Source organism: Convolutriloba macropyga, chromosome 9 (assembly GCF_964194025.1).
Source record: "Convolutriloba macropyga chromosome 9, txConMacr16.3, whole genome shotgun sequence".
Classification (NCBI taxonomy): Eukaryota; Metazoa; Xenacoelomorpha; order Acoela; family Convolutidae; genus Convolutriloba; species Convolutriloba macropyga.
In genome coordinates, this window is record NC_134476.1 from 545,226 (window position 1) to 567,367 (window position 22,142).

Below are 22,142 nucleotides of genomic sequence, written 5' to 3' on the forward strand. Positions count from 1 at the left end.
CCAGAAATGTCACTTTGCTAATTCGGAAATAGAATGGCTAGGTTATAAATTTACACAAACTGGAATATCACCTTCAGAAAGCAAAACAGCAGCAATTTTAATAATACCACCACCAACAACACTAAAACGACTTAGATCATTTCTAGGGTCAGCACACTACATCGGCAAATTTATACCACACTTAGCACAATTATGTCACCCTCTTAGACCACTTTTAAAGAAATCTGTAAAATTCATCTGGACAGATGAACACATGAAACATTTTAATCTGATTAAAGAAAAAATCGCAAACAGTACAGAAAATAGCCATTACAATCCAAAATTGGATGTTCGCGTAAAATGTGATGCTTCACGTTCAGGATTGGGGGCAGCATTAGAACAAAACACACCAGATGGTTGGAAGCCAATAGCATTCGCGTCACGATTTCTCAATTCAACGGAAGAACGCTACAGTGTCAATGAATTGGAACTGTTGAGGATAGTTTGGTCAATTGACTATTTTAAATACTATTTGTACGGAAAAAATTTTACGGTAGTGACGGATCATAGAGCCTTATTGTCCATACTTAAAGAACATCGATCTAACAAATCATACAATAGTCGACTGTCTCGATGGATCGATAGATTACTTTCGTACAATTTCACAATTGAACATATGCCAGGTGCAAAGATGGGCCTCGTTGACTACATTTACAGGAACCCATTTGCCAGAGCTAAAAAGATATCTACATACGACGAACATTTTGTTGTAGCAACAATTTCAAAAATCCGTGATTCAATGAAACATCTAATCATAAATAAACAGACAGCAACTAAAAAATATACAAGCATTTTAAAGTCAAATTTGCCTTTACAAAAAGTAAAACGACCATTCGCACCGCGATTACCCACATCACTAAGTGTTAATTCACCTAATTGCAAGGAAGCACTTGCATCGCAATTAACTACTTCACCATTGAAAACACCATTCGTACCGCAATTAACACTTCCCAATTCTAAAATTAATTCATATTCTGAACACCCATTTGCTTCGCAAATGCCACTTAAAGTTACAAAATTACAATTTGCACTAAAAAATTGTAAAGTCAATAATTCACATTCCATTAAAAATTTGCTGCAAAAGAGGTGCAAATGTCAGACAGTAAAGAATGTGAACAATCTGAACAATTATCCCCAATACAGCCCATTAATGGTATCAAATCAAGTAATCCACCTAATAACACTGAATTAAGCGCGAAAGCACAAATTCCTAAGTATAAATACCACTTACAAAAAAATCACTCGCTTTTTGCCCGAATTCAGCCTACAAAACACTACTTTGTGAATAAACACAATAAATCTATCATATCAAACAATTCAATAAACAGTATAAAAACAATGCCAAAGGCCAAAGCAACCCGCTCTAAATCAACCCCTACAAAGGCGAGAGTAACCTTCTCAGACACGACTCCTCCAACACCCGGATCCAATACAACATCACACACAGAAACCCCAACTGGCAGTAGGATAGAGGAGACCGATGACATAATGTTTACTGAAACACTCAATAAAGTGTTCAGTAAGAAGTTCTTGGCCATACTGACAGGAAAGGATGCGATACTAAGAGAAGTAAGGGACTGTGTGATCAGAAACGACGCGGATCGATTACAAGAGATAAGCCCTTTTCTCTTCTCATATTGGAGAGGTTTAATCGTCAAACATGGGTGTGTCTGCCTCGATGGAAGAATTGCCATACCGAAATCAATCAAGGACGCGGTGTTGGAAGATATCCACTCCACACACCCAGGGAGTTTCGCCATGCTCTCCCTAGCCCAAAATATCTGGTGGCCATACATCCACAGAGATATACTGGCTAAAACCAGTGAGTGCAAAGCTTGCACAGAAATTGGTAAGAACCTCAAATCAGTGATTCCGCCCCGCAAGTGGACACCTCTACCTAAATGTAGTGAACGAAACGACGAAATACAATTAGACTTTGGTGGACCAATTTTAAATGAGAAAGGCATAGAGCAATATTTTATTACAAGTATAGATAGATATTCTAAATACCCCACAGCAGAAATAGTAAATAATGCATCAGGCCCAAATGTAATCAAATTCTTAAATAAATATATATATATCAACACGGAGTACCTAGAACTATTAGATTAGATCAAGCTAGAGGTTTCACAGGAAAAAAGTTTGAGATATTTTGTACTGAAAATAATATTACACCTATATATGCACCAGCGAATGATCATAGAGCAATCGGATTAGTAGAACGTATTATTCAAACAAGTAAACGACAATTATCTTGCATGAAATCACAATTAAATAAAAAATTTAATTTAGAAACTTCACTAAAAGCAATAATACAACGATTAAGAATATCAAAACAAAAAACAATAAATATCACACCATTTGAAGCACACTTCGGTAGAAAATGTAACACACCTATATCAAATATCACAACTAAATCCGATAGTAAAAATCTCAATTACAATGCAATAATTAATTATTATTTAGACGAGGATACAATTCCGGGCCGCTCCTACCTGACAGAAGAACAGTGGGCGGATACGGCTCTATGTTCTGACACGGAGATTGAGCGTGTCATTTGCGCCGCAAGTACCCTTGCGAGAACTGAGCAAGAGAAACGAAACGACGGAGAAGAATGTTTCATTATTTCAGACGCCGTTTGCCGCCCAATCCCTTGCTCGGAACGTAGCGTGCAGGTGAAATTGGCTCGCAAGCTAAACGATAACCAACGTCAAAAGAAGAAACTGGATGGCCTATATGAGGTTCTAGCACCAGGAAGCACTGTGTGCAAAGTAAGCCCCACGACGAGTGTGATAAAAGAACCACACAAACAAGAAGTACGGGTTAGGAACTCGGATATCGCTAAATTTGGGACACGGGCTGAAAGAGAAACGGAACTCACACAATATATAGAGCGACGTCCGAAAAAGATCAACGAAAAAACCCTGGAACAAAAAATCCAGAAACACAAGCGAGATCTTAATCGAAAAAACACTGGTGACAAAAAGATTAAACGTAATAGGAGACAAACAGATGATGTGAGTGTTGTTTCATCAGGACGGTCATGCATCTCTACAGCCAGTAATATTGTAAGATCGTTAAAAATGAGAATTCCCAAGAGAAATCCGAAACACGACGAGGCATTCCTGAATCGACCCGATTTAACACAAATGCTTAGATTTAGTTCAATCGCACCGCAATTGACTACATCAAATCAAATACGGCAGGACCATCTGGGGCGCAAATAACCTCATCAGTGCAACAAAAGCCTACACCCATTTTGCGAAAAACTTCAAAGCGCCAACTCACAATTAGCGACACATCAGATTCTGATACTTTTTCAATTCGGAAAAGCAAGCGAACCTTGAAGAAGAAGACCCAGAAGTCACAAATAATTATTGAAAAAGTTCGAAACACAGAGGGTTACTCCGATAATCAGGACATTGGAGTTGCGAGAGATTCTAATGAATGGGTTGAGGATCCCCAAAATCTACCACGGGAGATGACAGTTCTCCAGGCAGAAAATGCAGAAAACAGCGATAGTGAATAAACTTGAATAAAGCAAAATTTTCATAAACTTTTATTTCATCTATTATTTAATATTTTATTACTTAGTAACCGGTGAATATCTATCAATTTTCTGATTTTAATTAGTAATTTATTTTCTCTCCAAGAGGGGGAAATGTCATACGGCAATGGATACCCTTCACGTATCCATATCCGTATTTTAATTTATTTAGTTGTTGTAAATTCCGTTTGAAGGGCAAATGCAATTTCAGTTCAGTTAATGTACACTTCCTCCCATTTTAGCAGTTTTTGTCTGTTCACTCTGTCTGTAAAGGAAATACATTCGTTCACGATTTGAACAAATCCAAGAGTTGCTTCCGTTATGCGTGATTAAACTTTGAACAAACATTCTTTCTTAAATTGTATCATTCTTATTCTTCATTCTCCAATTTGCAGCGCTAACGCTCAGTTTAATTTAATTCTTGCAAACGCTTCTCATTTGAGCTCAGCAGTTTCGACTAGAGTCAATCGCACCGCGATTGCCCATTCTAGAAAGTAACCATTTGAACGTAACGACTAAACTTGCCATTCGCGGCGCAAGTGCCTATCTCAACTTGTACGAGAGCATTTGCAATTCAATTGACTATACTCATTGTGTATGAGTATAACATGGTGGTTTATTTTGTCAATTCTGTTTGTGACTGAGTTTTTAATCATTTTGATTTTAGCAACCACAAACTCGTATTCATTAACTGAAATTTTTTGTACTTTCCAAGATGGGTTGTTACGTGACTTATAGTCTGCAACTCACATTTGTCAACATGGTATGTTGAACAACAAAATTTGATGGAACGAGCCTGTAGATCCAACGAATTAAACCACTTTAATATGTTTTATTATCTCTGTGCGGTTTAGATATCAAAATTTGTTTTCGATATTCAGTAATCACTGCGAAATCAATTATGTAGAGGTTTTGTGTGAAGTACCTTAAGCAAAGTGATGATCCTGTAAATTTAAATATTGATAAGTATAATTTTGAACAAATTCATGTGAAGTAAGGAAATTATTGGAGTAATGATCTGAAGTACTCTCAATTTTTGTTGTAAATTGATTTGAACTTAACGCAAAGAGTGAGATTGACTGATTTGTGGCGTTACGAAACACAAAAAGCGAGTTTGAATTCCGGTCCAACTTGTCTAGGCAATAAAGCGTGTGACTTTCCCTATAAAGAATTGTCACTTATTCTTCGCGTTGGTTTTGGCTCATATTAAATAGCAGGTTTGACAGTTTTCCGATAATTTCGTGTGGTGGTTTAGTTTGCCCATTTTGTTTGTGACTGAGTTTTTAATCATATTGATTTTAGCAACCAAAATCTGATATTCGTTCAGTTAAATGTTTTGTGCTTTTCAGGATGGGTTGTTACGTGACATATAGTCTCCAACTCCCATATTAACATGGTATCTGTTGAAATGTAAAAATTAATGGGACGAGCTTGCCGATCTATCGACTGAAACGACTTTGATATCCTATATTTGCTCTGTTTGGCTCGGATATCGAAAGTAGGGGTCGATGATCAAAAACCACTGTGAAATAATTACCCAGAGGTTTGTTTAATGTATTTTGTTGCCTATACAATTTCAAACGATTCAGGGTCATGCGCACTATATCTGTTTTCGCAGGCACTGATAAAGCGAGATGCGTCAGAAAAAGTTTTCCAACCAACTTTTGTCTGCTATTCAAGAATACCACCTATACCTTCTCTTGAAGCATCGCATCTGAAGCCTCCTGTGTATAGGGAATATTTAAAGGGTGACAAAATTTTGCTAGTTGGGAATGAGGTTTTCTTCGTGATGTACCAATTCCACGATTGAATGTATCTGTTGAAAGTTGTTTGGGGCTTGTAGTGGAGTCATAAATGACTTCCAGAAAAGACTATTTGAAAGACTTTATTATTTAAATAAATAAAAACTGAAAATACTCTTCACTGATTGGAAAAAAAGGGAATAATATCTTTTCCTTTCTTTCCTTTCGATGTTTACCCATTTTACCCCTCTTCTGAGAAGAGAAAGTTATTTAGTCAGTACCAGTTAACCACCTGATATAATAATGAAGTATATTTCTCTCTCTCTACTCCGCTCTTGTTTTGTATTGAGATATACGTTAGACTTTAGCATTGGGGCCCGTGCACTGTCTACTGAAGCTCAGATAGAAGAGTAACAGACTAGAGATATAGAACTTTAGTTAGTCAGGTAAGCCTTAAGAGTACACCATATTCTTGAGACAACCATAAGACAGCTCTAGAAGTATCCTTATAAAGGGAACCCTCAGGACACGTCTTATCTGGTGCGACCAGTGCTGAACTAAATTGGGTAAACAAACAAAAAATATCGAATAAATAACAAAAGTATTGTTGGTAAACATAACGCATATAAAGAAAAAAGAATATTAAAATGGCTTACAACTACAATGAACAAACAAGTACTAGCAATTTCTTATTACCATTTACAATTGCTAACGATTGCCCACAAGAAAATCGTGAAATTATATACAGAATAAGACTAAACTTGAAAAACAAATTCTTTAAAGAAACAAAACATATACAACAAATTAACATACATCGAAACCATCTAGTACATTATCTACCATTAATACTACTGGATAGAGATCAATATAACAAATATTACACATTCACACTAACAGATGAAAAAGGGAATAAAAAGATATTTTTTAATTTCCAAAATGAAACATCACTATCGGATATGCTTAAAATATTCTTGAAAAGTCACGAAGAATTACAAGATAAAACAAAATTGACAGCAGTAACATCCACAACGTACGAAACACTAAGGAATACAGCCGGATACCTAAACGAACATCGTCAACAAATACAGTCAGTGAACGATAAATTAAGATTAGACATAAAAAATTATAACAATTGGCTAACAAAAATAATTGAATTAAAACCAGATTTGAAATCAACAACATTAGATATAGTAAAAAAAGTATCTGAATTTACATTCCTATTTTGTTTGGATAACTTTGAACACATTAATGAAAAACGAGTTCAATTCGGAGAAACAGTTCCGGAGGAAATTAGTCATTTATGTGACGAACTCCAAAACATTTGGAATAGCGAACACTATTCAGAACATTTTGAAAGCACATTAAAAATATGCTCCGATAGCATAAATTTCATCGAAGGATTACAAAGTCATGTAAAAATCACGGATCAAAGCCAGCTTCTTCATTTAACTTATCAAGAAGCCTAACATCGACATCAACACCTAAAGACATTCAAACAAATAATAGCTTGCAACTAAATCAAAAATCAACACTAAAACCTGATAAGCAACTAACATCGAATTTATTTGGAAATCAACAAAATATGGACGAAGACATAGATATCTCAGATTCCGAAGAAAGAGAGATATGATTTGAAAATCAATTACCACCATCAGTGAACCAAAATGCTCCACGGAAATACCCAATGAGAGATAATAGAAACAATATCTATATTAGTTCTCTAAATGATAACCAAGAGTATCACGAACGACATAGGGGACAACAAACAAATAATTACATAGAACTAAAAAATGAAATAACAGCTACAGTAACAAATCACACAAATAAACTAATAGATGATCTGGAAATGAAATATCAACAAATAAATAGAAGAATGGAAAAAAGACAAGAAGAAGCACTAGAAATGGTATTCAACAGACTTGATAAAACTCCGGATAACATAAATAGACAAACAAGCCTCAGAACAGAAAATGAACAATTATTCACTAACAGGAATATAGATAATATTGCGAACGAAAATACCCAAAATAAAAATAGACAATACAATCGACAACAAGAAAATCGGAATAGAAGAACCAACTCTATCACAAAAGATGAAAGAGAAACAACCGTAGTAGAACCTCCTCTACCCTTTTATTTCTTACCCTTTTAATCTTCTACCCTTTTAATCTTATTATTAAATTCTATAACGCTTTTGCTATTCATAAAGCAATCGGAAAACAAGCAAGTATAACAAAAATACTACTAACCGGAATATTTGGAATATTTTCACAAACACTTACACAACTAGTAGCACAAATACAAGAAGAAATAAAAAAGAAAAAATCTACATGACGACAGTGACAATAACAATTCGCATTATGGAAATTTAAATAACAAAACGAGAAAAAATAGACCTAACTTTCGTAGACATTCAGCAGAAGTAACAACGTCAAATCATAACAACAATGAGCTACCAACCGAAATTTACGTTGATCCAAATTATAATCATTACAACACTACAATCCGTAGAACAGAAAACGGATTACAATTACGAACTTTAGAATCAACAAAAGAGATACAGAAATCACCATTACCAGAAAGGAAATATAAACCAGAACCATTTAAAATAGAACCATTAGAAACAATAAAAGAGAATAAACTACAAACAATACCACCACAACTAATTACACCACCCCCGGCATATCAATGCATCGGAAACAGTTTATCAACACCTATCCCTAGTGCACCAAAAGTTGAACAACATAATAGTTTATTCCACAACCATCCGTATGAAACACCAATACCAATTAATCAACCAAAACCATATGAAATCCCAAATCCTTCATTAACAACTAACGAACAAAGACACTTAATACCTACATCGAAACTACTCGATATACAAAACCCTCCACCAATTGATTTTGAACAACTAAAATTAACGGCTAACAAAATGCATAATCGCAGTCACAGCTTAGACATCCTCCACAATGATCAGCCACACACAAATGAAGTCACATACTTTGACACTCATTCGGCTGATACATACGAAATTTAAAACCAAACATAAATTAAAGAACATCTAACAGTATACCCCCCCACTACTATTAACTCATCAAAAATTGTGTATTCATAACAAAATTGTGTATTCATAACAAAACAGAAGAGACCTACAGTAAAAATGACAATACATTTTCAATATATAACAATGTAACCACTAACGAGTGAGTTTATAACATATCAAACTACAAACAGTTTCGGGCACAGTCAACATAACATTTGTAGCTATATGTTATTCCAATAATAATAATGTATAAGTTTTAGCACAATGGCAACAGGCATGGACTACGAATCGCCATACAAATCCGATTCACCCTTCAGCTACGAGGTTGAAGAAGGAGAGCTGAGTTCCGGATCAGGAAGATCGAGTTCTGGCACAGTAAGAGATAACGCATCGGACTGTGGAACTCAAACAGACGATCAAATGGGAAATATTTCTGAAACAGTTACAACAATGAGAGTACATTTGGACAACACTCCAGAGAATACTCAAACTCCACAATAGATTGCACGTAAAATCAAGAATAAATTTGACAAGTTAAAACAGAATGAAGACAGACGGAATTTGCAATCCTTTAACACTAACAAAAACACCAATGAACAAGGAACAAGTACAAATATACATAGCTATGAACATAGCAGATTAGTTAACACTCAAAACCGTTCAACGACGGAATCATATACATCACCCCCACTTCCAAACTACCCACCACCAGTGCGACCACCACCACCACCATCTGATTATATTACAGAACACCCGAGAACACAAACTTATGCTCAACAACGATTGTTTACAGCTCATAGTAGACCGAACAATTTAAGATTCCCATACGCGGTAACACCGAGATCAACTAATAGTAAATCATTTTTCCACCAATCAACAAATGAGCAGACACCACCAACAACAGTTATGGAAACAATTTGGTTTCAGGACAAAGATCCTAGAACATTAAATAGCCCACACAACAGCAATTACAATCCATTATTATCATACAGAAATTGGGCAAACATGCCATTCGATTCACGCGAATATAACTTTTTCATGGCACCTCTTCATAACCTTAAAGATCGTGTGTCAGAGTATTTCCCACCTCTGCCACCAGAAAATACAAATACAGTTAAGCGTAGTACAAAAAACATGGGGAGAGACAAACTCCACCAGACTATGTACCCGAAACTCAAACAGTTTTATAGCCTAACTGAAAGATTTTTATATGATTATGACTACGAGTTTAAAATTCCAATCACATGTCATTTCGATCTACTTATAGCAAAAGCATCCCAAGACCTATCTGCGTACAGTATTTACGATCATCAGATATTTCAACTTAGTTTCAATTTTCTGCATCCTACACCAAAAGATGTACAGAACAATAACTACAGAGTACATGAAACTAAGCTAATCCACAACCTTATATATTATACATTTTTAGGTGACAAAAGCAATAATACATCAAGAAATTATATACACATAAACAATCAACTCACATCATCTTATTTCCTAAATTACGGATATCGTTTAAAATGGGAATATACATTGGGCACACTTAGAAACTTTGACCCAATCAAGAACTATTATATTTTCCAACCGAAAGATACACCGGAGCGGCCTTTCATGGTACCGCTCGAAACTTTAGAACCTTGCGAGGAATACCATGTCTATCACCTCGAAGGGAGCGTAACAAACCGCGCTTTCACAAACAGAATAAATTTCAATAATGAACGGACTAAGACAGAACTTGAGCACGAACTACGCAGTACAGTGAAAGCATCCATTACAGATATCCCATTAAAAGATTTAACAAACTTACTTGCATATTTCCTATCGAAAGACGATAACTTTGTAAAGGAATACCGCCATTATAAGGAACGGACAAACTATCCGAAACAGACAGAGAAAATTTAACAATGTTATCATAGTAACAAGTAACAACTCTTGAAAATCTCGACAAGTAACGATGCATAACTATGAAATTAATCAGTGCATATATGATTATTTATGTTTTCTGATACCCGAAATTAGCCCTTTTCTGATAAATGTATTTGTAACAGTCCAATATTTAGTATTCAAATACTTTGTAAACACTTACTTTTGTATCTGTATCCCGATAACCATACTCCCAACTAGCAGTCTCTAGTTATATCTCCTATTTACATAACTTTCAATGTGCCAATTATTAGATATTTTATCTGTTCAATAAAGTCTAAAAACAAAAAATAATTTTTTACTCTTTATGAAGCTCTAACCTAATTTCTAATATGTACATGTACATATGCAAAGATTTTTCCATAGTTAGTTATATGCAATTTTGTAAATAAATAAATAACAACTCGAAATAGGACACAGAACTGACGGAAATTAAAACAAATAGTATTCACTTGCAATGTAAACAAAGTGTAACTCGACAAACAATGCGTCATATAACAGACATATTAACTTTATGTATAACATGTAATAATAACTTTCAGACCTTGAGTCATTGACATGACATTTTAACAAAACTGAACTTAGATTCTTATAGAACCGATTTGTTTGCACAACATACAAACTACAATACCAGTTTGAAATCATAATGACATAACAAAATGTTATATACTTTTCCAAACAGACTGTATCAATAAATCAACTTCCAACATAGATCAAAACATACAATATTTTGACTTCGAAATTTTCACATGTACAAACATATACATAAACCGATGACAAAACACATGTATATATGGATACATTACATTATTTCCTTATGCTATAGTAACACCTAACAACTTTACCTTTACCTAGTAACAACTAACATTGTAGAACTCCAAATACTGACAGAGTCTTTGGTTTATTTGGAATATTGGATATAAGCGCGCAGACAGAGACATTAATTAATTTCCTGAATTGATGAAATACCCATTAATGAGGATCAGATAATTGACTTTTTTGTGTCTACCCATTATAAGCAAACAATAAGCGAGATCTCTAAACCTTTTACAAAATACATAACACAATACAAATTGTAGAAGTATGACAATACAATTCGTGAGAATTGATTGCATCAGAATTACTTCTGGTTTCGCGACGAAATAAAATTCCTAATACATGTTCATATTCAGTAATCAAATTTGAATTAACCCAACATGGCCACACATATACATGTCACTAAACATTTCTCGATCACCTCACACAGCTTGTGTTGACTCAACAAGAACTACCCTCAATTGATCCATCGAATTCCATAAAACCATATAACAAAATATACTTAACACAGAACATATAAATTTCTATTTTCTTTCCAACCGGAAGGGATACTAGGTATAACAGAATATTAAAACCTAACTAAAGTTACAATAGAGAAAAACTTTTTTTTACATCTAACACCTAACAACAAACCAATTCAGGTAAGTCAGGTAAGTCAAGTCACTGGACATCAGGATCGCCTCCAAGCATCAACACCGGACCTACCCGAAAGGATCTTCACCCACTGGACGTGGTAATGGAATAGATACTTTTGTGGTTGTTGATGTTCAATCCTTGCTCCTTGGGCAACCTGTGTCTGGTAACCGACTTACAGACGAACCGATCTCAAGCAACACATTAAAAAAAGAAAAGAAAATCCTTCAGAGAGAATGAAGAGAAATTGACTTATCAGATTGTACAAGAGACTTTCAAAAAACTCGAAACCCCGGAAAAATGGAGTCAAATATGACTTCCAGAAAAGACTATTTGAAAGACTTTCTTATTTAAATAAATAAAGACTGAAAATACTCTTCACTGATTGGATAAAAAGGGAATAATAACTTTTCCTTTCTTTCCTTTCGATGTTTACCCATTTTACCCCTCTTCTGAGAAGAGAAAGTTATGTAGTCAGTACCAGTTAACCACCTGATATAATAATAAAGTATATTTCTCTCTCTCTACTCCGCTCTTGTTTTGTATTGAGATATACGTTAGACTTTAGCATTGGGGCCCGTGCACTGTCTACTGAAGCTCAGATAGAAGAGTAACAGACTAGAGATATAGAACTTTAGTTAGTCAGGTAAGCCTTAAGAGTACACCATATTCTTGAGACAACCATAAGACAGTTCTAGAAGTATCCTTATAAAGGGAACCCTCAGGACACGTCTTAGTAGGTCCAAAATTGCCTTTTTTTTCAAAATTAGCGTCATCTCCTCGTCATCTCCTGACCTTGATCTCCTCGTCATTTTTTTAGTCGATGTCATTCCAGCGACTGTGCCGTAGTAGCCCACTGCTATTCACACTTTTTGCGTCTAAATAACATTTTTTATGTTATCCCAAATAGGAGTATTGGGATCTGGATCCGATGTTATGTTTTTATTGGCGTATTTAGATGTCAATCATAGCTTGTATTGATTGGAGATATATCAATGCTTCTTAATTTGCAAAGACGTAGTTGGTAGATTATGTTTCTAATCGGTTTTGAATTTTCTTTTTATTTTTATTGCTTTTTGACGTCAACTAAAACCAAGTCTGAGTTTGATCGTCTTCGTCTTTCTTTCTAAACAAAACAATTGCCCAATGATTGTTTGCAGGTGCTTGTATTATGTTAATATAATGCTAATTGCAAAAGTTTCGGAACTTTGTACTGATTAGACTCTGAGATTGGTCGAGACTAAGATTTTTGGGTACGACCTGCTTTTATACCTAATCTTCAAAGAAAGATACGATATATTGGGTAGAAGTATGCGAATATAGGTTTGCGTCAAAAATTTACTAAATAGGTCGACTACTGATACCATGTCGAGTTCTTGACTTTGGTCGTCCAGTAGCAGTCCTGTGAAATCTAATTGTATTCCATTGTTTTGTACTTTGTATTTGTCTGAGGGATTGAACTTAAATTTAAAGATTATTGGTTTTGATTTCTTACCTATCAATGTACAAATCGGCCATTCCGTAGCGTTAGCGAGAACATTTTGTTTGATTTATTGCCACAACGCTTAGCAAAAGAGTTCATTCATGCCCCTGCGATTAAGGGGAGACATGTGCAGCAATTTTATCATCGCCTCTTTCATTCCATGTGGGATAGCTACTTTGTCGCCCAGACAAAGGCAACTCATCGAACGTACATGTACTTCCAGTAGGAGTGGGTATACTTTGAGAGTCGCCTGCACCTCTGTTTGTCTCTAGTTTCAACACAATCGCGTATCTCGTTCAATAACCGTGTCTTTAGATGTCATGGCTGCGTAAAATTCTCATTGAAGACCTTATCTAGATTGGGGAGGAAGTCGATCCCCGTTGAGAGTTTGTCCCATGTGTCTAGCATATTTCAGGATTGAATGGAGAGTGTATTTCCAAACAAGATGTTAGAGTCAAATTTGACCGTCGACTTACGTGGCTTTGTACTTTTTTGTTATTCAGTATTTTCAGATTCCCTATTTTAAAAATGGTTGTTTTCTAGTGCTTGCTGCATATCTATAGAGCAATTCTTTTTAGTAACAGAGATGCTCTTTTGATTTGAATTAAACGTCAAAGGTATGTGATGATCCAGTAAATATGAATGTTGAAAAAAAATCGACTGAAGCAAAAAATGATTGGAGTTATGATTTGAACTAATCATACATTTTACAGTCAAATGTCTTGAAATTAAAGTAAACATTGAAACTGACTGAATTCAGGCGTTATGAAAACAAAAGAAGAGCTTGAATTTGTCTAGGCTATTAAGCGTGAGACTCTCCTTACTTGACATATAATCTTAAACCTTCAAATCGCATATATGAACCGGGTATCATTGGTGCTGACCCTCTGCCTGGTTGGATTTGTTGATCGCGTTCCCTATATTGTCCATGAAGACCTCGATGTGTAGCACTTGATATTTGTCATTGCAAGATGTTTTTTTCAGAACCTTTGGGAAAAAAGCAAGGTTAATTTATTGATCTTTCTTTAACGTAACTGCGATTGGGGGAAAGAAAATGGACATCCAAACATTTTTCCGTTTTAAACGTGAGCTTCAAAAAAATAATATTTATTATTTCACGCGCATCTCAAGGTGGGTACGTGCATGCTTATCTTTTTGGTGAGATAGTACAATTCTCCGTCTAAATCTGGATTTTACAACGTGGTTTCTTAACTTTTGTAGTCGTTTCATTTCAAAAGTTGAGAAATTATTTTATTTATTTTCAAATTGATTGGACATAGGTCTTCAATAGCGAAAATACCTTACTTTGTTTTTGAACTAGGGAACATATCTCTGCCAATTGGTAGCTTGTGTCAATCCGATACAACCAGCAACTTCCAGGAGCTTACATTGGACACTTCTTTGATCCAATAATATCGTCAGGGCATTGAGAATCTTTTTTGGTTGTAGTTGATCTCATCTTTCCCATCAGCTGTTTTTGCAGGATTTTAGGAATTTAATGGCAAAACTTTCGATAGTGTCTTGACAGTCTAGCATATTGATTTTCCAATAAACCATTTAAAAATTCAATTGTTCGCCGTGCAACGTGTTTTATTATCGTATATTTATCCACAATTTTCACAGTTTTTAGGGTCAATTCGTGATCACAATTACCCAAATTTACTGTTATTACCTCGACTGAACGTTATGTTTTGACCAGAAGCTTGCGTTTCAATTGCTGAGATTGATTCTATTTTCAATGAGTGAGTTGCATTTAGGCTACTGGTAGTAAATTTCTATCATGCTTCGATTGTGGATACTAAATTAGGAAGTTTGTTTTCGATTTATAGCGCGAGGACAAGGGTTTTGGCCAGATTCAACAGACTAGAAATCACTAATAGCCAGACAGATGGCGCGACCAAAATTTTCCCCAGAGCTTACGGGTGGCACCGTACTCTTTTGTCCGCGACCCATTGCGGTCTGGACAATACCTGTCTGGGTTCGTGGACCTTATCCTGAGCGATTACCTTGGCCAGACGTGTCCATACTGTTCCCCTGCATAAGGGACAATCATAAAAGAACACTATCAGTAAACCTTTCGGCCTGCTCGACATCTCCCTCTTGAAAATTGCAACAACTCACTTTTACTGTCACGCCGTCGTCCTCTTTTTCATCCCACATTCTCTTTTCCAATGACACTCCAGTATCGGGTGATGGTGCTATTGGGTCTATCATCAGTAAGGGTTGATCAGCGCGGCTTTCAACTGGGTTAGAACCCCTGCTGTAGACATGGACTTCCAAGTGAACACACATTCCTCTGCTAATCGGCACGTCTTTCCTCACGATGATGCTAAAAACGATCACTCAAAATTAAAGAAATTTTTGTAATCAAACTAACTTGTGTTAAAAAATGTATTTCGGCGGCAAAATGATTTCTCTATTTTAAGCGTACCCGGTTCGAGGTGTCAACGCCATTCAAAATTATGCAAGATAAGCGGTGAATGCGGAAAATTTTGTAATATAAGCCGTGAATGTGGAAAATTTTGTAATATATGCGGTGAATGCGGTGAAATTACAAAAATCAACCGGTGAATGCGTTGAAAAAACCTTAATCGCCTGGTAGCGGTTAAATAAAACAAATTCACCGCTTTAAAAAAAAGTGTCCAAATCATGCAAGATAAGCGGTGAATTTGGTGGAAAAACATAAATTCACTGCTTAACTTAGTGGTGAACTTACATAACTTCACCGTTTAGACAAAAAATGTAAAAATTTTGTGAGAACAGCAGTGAATGCGGTGGAATTACATAAATTCACCTCTTAACTTAGTGGTGAACTTATATAAACTCACCGCTTAGACGAAAAGTGTTAAAATTGTGTGAAAACAGCAGTGAATGTGGTTAAATTACATAAATTCTTTGCTTATCTGAGTGGTCAAATTACATAAATTCATCGCTGATAGAAAAGTGTTAAAATTTTGTGAGAACTGCTTAACTTTACTTTGACTGTTTTTTCCTTCAGCGCGATCACCCCCGCCCTTGTTTGTGACCCCCTCGCGCATTGGTCTTAGCTATTTAGGGTCTTTGTTTTTTTCTTTGGCTGCTAGGTCAGGTGCACTCTTTATGGAGCACATTAATTCACCGGCTTTATGAAAAATATGTAAAATTAGAAAAATGTGGAATATCAGCGATGAAAAGTAGTTTTTTTCCTCCTCAAGTTTGGTACTTAATTTTGCGGTGAAATGCGGTTAATGCGGTGAAATTATGTAAGTTCTTCGCTAGAGTAAGTGGTGATCTTTCAAAATTTCACCACAATTCACCGCTAAAATATATAATTTCACCGCTTAAAATAGCAAATCTAGCCGCGAATTTTTTACAGAAAGTAGAGTGAACTTGATTTATATTCAAAACAAATTTGCTGGAAGTTAGTGACAGGTGGCTTAGTGGAAGAGGTAGCGGAAGACATGCAGGCGGTGAGAGTTCAAACCCGTATAAGGGCGGTGAAAAGTGGAGACTTTTTGTAAGTTCACCGCTTACTATAGCGGTGAAATTACATAATTTCACCGCATTTCACCGCAAAAGTATGTTCGAAATTTGCTGTGAAAAACTTAGCTTCACCTCTTATCTTACATATTTTTCCGATTTCTTCTTGACCCGGGTACATTTGGCTCATGTTTTTCACTGGCTTCCTTGCAGTTAAGTGTGAAAAAGGGGCCATTTGGACATAAATAAGCGAGTTGCCGGAAGCGCTGACTGATAGCGAATGGAGATTGCAATTCCTCTATGTTGTTGACTTCATTTTTCACTGTATATACTGGTCCTCTTTCAAAGTTGTCGTTGCATTTCTAGTTCTTTCATCTGTACCTCTAGCTCCAAATCCTATCTGCTCGCCTGATATTAAACGCTGCTCGTTCATGTCCAAGCTTATAGATTCAAGCTCAAAGTCACTTCATCTTTGTTGCTTCGTAACTCTTGTTTGAAGAAGTTTCCGAAAAATCTTTTGTATCGTGATCGTCTCTTTGTACGTATTGAGTCAACGAGTTTCTGTTATGTAATTCACGTCACTTTCTTCCTCATTTATTTGATGAGTTGCGTTTCTTTGATTCGTTTTGTTTGCTTTGTTGTTGCGTGTATTTTGGATTCCATGGCGATGGAACTTTGCAAGAAATGCGCTGAAATGCGCTAATTTTTCAAAATTTTCAACGCAAAAACCTTACATAATAATGCGCTGGAATGTGCTGAAATCCGTTGGAACTTTGTAAGAAATGCGCTGAAATGCACTCATTTTTTTTAAAAAGTTCAGCGCAAAAACCTTACATAATAATGCGCTGAAATGTGCTGAAATGCGCTGAAACTTTTTAAGAATTGCGCTGAAATTTCATCGCAATTCTTACAAAGCTTCAGCGCATTTCAGCACATTTCAGCGCATTATTATGTAAGGTTTTTGCGCTGAACTTTTTTAAACAATAAGCTCATCTCAGCGCATTTCTTGCATAATTTTCGGAAAATTTCTCAAACCGGGCAATAAGCATCTGTTGGATTTCACAGATTGAACAGCTGTTTCTATGCTGCAGTCGTGTTGGTAGATTCTGCACCACATCTGCACTCCCACCTCCGTCAGGGAAAACTTGTCAGCGCCCAGCTTGTTCAGCGGTTTCGAAACTGTCTATATAATACGCTCAATTTTTTACATTCAAATTCTGTCACCTGGCTGATTTATTACTTGTTTACTGTAAATAGAGCTGCAGTTGATTGGCTGCTGTTATTGGCTCTGTTTCTTTCCCGGGCCGAGGATTTTGGCCAAAATTATGTAAGATCAGCGGCAACTAGCGTTGACAAGTAGGAAAATTCACCGCAATTTTCCTACATAATTTTGCGTTGAATGCGTTGAATTTGAAGACAAAACTTCAACGCATTCAACGCAAAATTATGTAAGCAAATAGCGGTGACTTTTCCGACTTGTCAACGCTAGTTGCCGCTGATCTTACATATTTAGCGTTGAATTTAGCGTCGATCTTACATATTTATCGTTGAATTTAGCGTAGATCTTACATAATTAGCGTTGAATTTAGCGTAGATCCTACATAGTTTTGCATTGAATTTAGCGTTGATCTTACAAAAAATCAAAGCGTCCACTTGAGCTATTAACCTTCAGTTGCGTATGAGACTCGAACTGCTGACCTCCTGTCTGCTTGTCGCCTCTTCTACCTTGGTTTCCTTAAGAGCCGCAATTCTTATAAAGCGTAGATCTTACATATTTTGCGTTGAATTTAGCGTAGATCTTACATACTTTGCGTTGTTTTTGCGTAGTATTTAACTTAGCATATTCAACGCATTTACCGTGTGAGGCGTACTGGGAAAAATTTAAATTTTTTAAAAAGTTTTGAAAAAAATTTGAATTCCTAAAATGGTGTGAAATGGTTTTTGCATCTTAAGAGAGCACTCAAAGGTTATTTTTTGCTGACTTCATTTTCTCACTTGTGCAGTATAGGGGTCGAAACAGTAAAAAAAATAATTTTTCGTTTAAAAAATTTGAAAAATTTGAAATCATAACATGGTCTGAATTGGATTTTGCACTATAAAATAGCACTAAAAATGATTTTTTTTTCTGACCTCAGGTTTCTCACGTTCGCAGTATAGGGGTCGAAACAGTGAAAAAATTGACTTTTTGAAATGAAAAACTTGAAAAACTTTTGTAATCCTAAAGTGGTCCGAAATAGAATGGAAAGATTAGCGTTGAATGCGTTGGATTTATGTAAGATCAACGCTTAATTCAACGCTTAATATGAAAGATCTACGCTAAAATTCAACGCTAAATATGTAAGATCTACGCCAAAATTCAACGCAAAATTATGTAGGATTAGCGTTGAAAACGTTGAATTTATGTAAGATCAACGCTAAAATTCAACATAAATCTGTAAGTTCTACGCCAAAATTCAACGCAAAATTATGTAAGATTAGCGTTGAATGCGTTGAATTTATGTAATTAACGCTAAATTCAACGCTAGTAATGTTAGATCTACGCTAAAGATCTACGCTAAATTATTTTTTTTCCAAAAACCAAAAATTTATAAAACTTCAAAATAAGAGTGAAATCCCTCCTTTAAGAGCGAATCACTCTTTAAGAGCGAAATCGCCACTATCGGAGTGATGCCCCAGTACGAAATCGCTATTTATGGCGCTTAAAGAGTGAAATCCCTCTTTTTTTAAATTTTAATAATTTTTAAAATTAACTAAATTTTTAATAATTTTTATATTTTTTAATCTTCTATATTTTATATTTTAATTTATCTATACTCTTCAATAAATCTATATTCTCTTTTACATTTTCTTTATTTATTCAATTATTAATATGAAATGATACAAAATTTTGATATTTACACGAACAACTTTCCCCAGTTTGGGTAATAGCTCTTCGAGGGTTTAAGTTTCTACTAAATCCTCTAGTTAATTCTAAATCTGGATGTTGTTTCTTTACATGAGCTCTTATTTCATCATATCTCACAACAGAAGGACAAAATAGACAATTAACTTTAGCTGAAGTGCAGTTTCTACAAGTATACTTACTCTCATCAAAATCAGTTAGTGGTTTTACAGAATTACATTTATTACAACTTCTAGTTAAGACTTTGGTGTTAAAGTTAGAGATAGAGTTAGAGTTAGAGTTATAGTTAGATTTAGAGTTAGAGTTAGAGCTAATGCTAGAGTAAGAGTTAGAGTTAGAGTTAGAGTTAGAGTTAGAGTTAATACTAGAGCTAGAGTTATATCCAGATTCATCTTTAAAAGACCAATCAGTTTCCATCGGCGAAGCAAGTTCCTTGATACAAATACCACTTAATGTTTTATCACCACAAGCACATTCACTAATTTTATCCTAATGATATATTGAATTATGAAAAGCTAAATTAAAAGGAAGTCCACAATTATGTTTACACTCTAAACATTTTATAATCAATTATAATTGACGAAATTTCAATTAGACCCATCATATTTAGCCAATATCTCAATTAAATCTTTATTATTATCTTTAGATAGGATACACCTAGCTAAATATTCCCTCCCCGTCGTATTGAGCGTTTTAGTTTTATATCTTTTATCTAAAATCTGTTTAATGTCTAATTCTTTTTTATCTCTAACAAAATTAATAATTTCTTCTCTAAATTCTTCATTATTTCTATATAGTCTGTTTAAATATTTTTGTCCCTTTCTAATTAAAGTTCCCATCTCTTCATCTATATAATCTTCTTGTAGTTTTTCTATTGTATTAGCAAAGCTACTTTGTAGATCATCTGCGAAGCAGCTTCCCTGATCATGGTGTAAGGGGCTCTGCTCTTGGTTCTCCAACATGCTTTGCAGATCTTCTCCATAACCATAATTAACTAATGTACTTGTTCTACTTAACAGACTAGTTGCACCCATCGCTACAAGCCCAGCATTTTGTACTGTCATATCAGGATAAATATAATTATATATCATAAAATCCGGACTTATAATTCCTAAAATTTTTGTTATAAACCTAAAACCATTTGCTTTAATTTTTTCTTGTGTTAAAACATCATTCTGTATTTTAATGCCTTTTTATGTAAGAAGTTTATTGAAATAGAACTGATAATTATCATGATTAATAGTATTTCTATCTGTAGCAATTATCATGAGTGGTTTCATATATGCTATAAGTTTTCTTTTTATCTTCACTTTCTAATTTATCTTTTAAACGAAGAGCTTTTAATTCAAGGAAACCAACTCTCGAGTCATATATCATAGTTCTATTCTTATCAATAATAATAAAAGTAGTCTCTTTCCTATTATATTTAATTATACCATAACGAAGTTCATCTGACATTCCGTCTGTACAATTATAATAGTTACTATTCAACTCACCAATTATTTTATTGAAGTTATTTTCACATTTAGGTATTTCATTAAAATTTTTAAATAGATCGGCTCCATTATAAGTTGGTATGTAAATAGTATCACAACTAATTCTTGCTGTATTAATTATTTGAGCTGGTTTATTACACATTACAATCATTTGAATAATATATTGTCTCCCTTCTGTGAAATAATAAGCTATATCCTTATTTAACTTATCACCCATATCATCAAGTACTATTACACTATCTCTGAATTTAGACTTTTTTTGATCTGATCATATTTGTATTACATGTATTAAACCCAATATAAAACTCACCAGTCTCAGGATCTATCCAATCTCTATCATCTTTACATACAATGATTATAAGTTTAGCTTGCTGTTGGTTTTGGTTTTGTTTTGGTCTTTGTTTTGGTTGTTAATGATAATGTTAACGATAATGTTAATGATAATGTTAATGATAATGATAATGATAAAGATAATGATAGTGTTAAAGATAATGTTAATGAAAAAGATAATGATCTACGAAGTGGCTTTAATAAAAATGATAATGTTAATGATAATGATAACGTTAATGATAATGATAATGATAATGTTAATGATAATGATAATATTAATAATAATGATAATGTTAATGATAATGATAATGTTAATGATAATCTTATATATCTATTTGATGAAAAACATCAAAGGGGTAGACCTAACAACAAAGAATGTCTTAGTAACAATATCTCTGTAAACATAAATGAAGATCTACAATCATGGCTAAATGATGATAATATAATTACAGAAGCTACATTCCCAGAGAACTTTAGATGTATAATATCTGGTCCTACTGAATGCGGCAAGACATTCTTATTTATAAAACTAATTCTGGTTAGAATATACTTTGATAAGCTATACATTATTGGTCCTACTGGTGATCAATATGAAGGTGTAGAGAGTTATAATCGACGAAGTCGCAACAATGTTGACGATAAAGCAAATGTTGAGTTCGTTAAAGATATAAAAGATTTACCCTCTCCCAATCAACTACCCAAAGACTTAAAGAAACTAAGGATATTCGA

The 22,142-nt window shown here is 34.6% G+C and overlaps 1 protein-coding gene across 1 annotated transcript in view; it reads right to left on the reverse strand.

Annotated features, from left to right (window-relative positions):
• The window catches only part of LOC142345915 (uncharacterized), a 171,232-nt gene that overhangs the window by 63,460 nt on the left and 85,630 nt on the right, over positions 1-22,142 (reverse strand). The window contains exon 9 of the mRNA XM_075398365.1: positions 15,348-15,555. Within this exon, the coding sequence (XP_075254480.1) occupies positions 15,348-15,555 (208 nt within the window). The remainder of the gene's footprint in view (positions 1-15,347; positions 15,556-22,142) is intronic.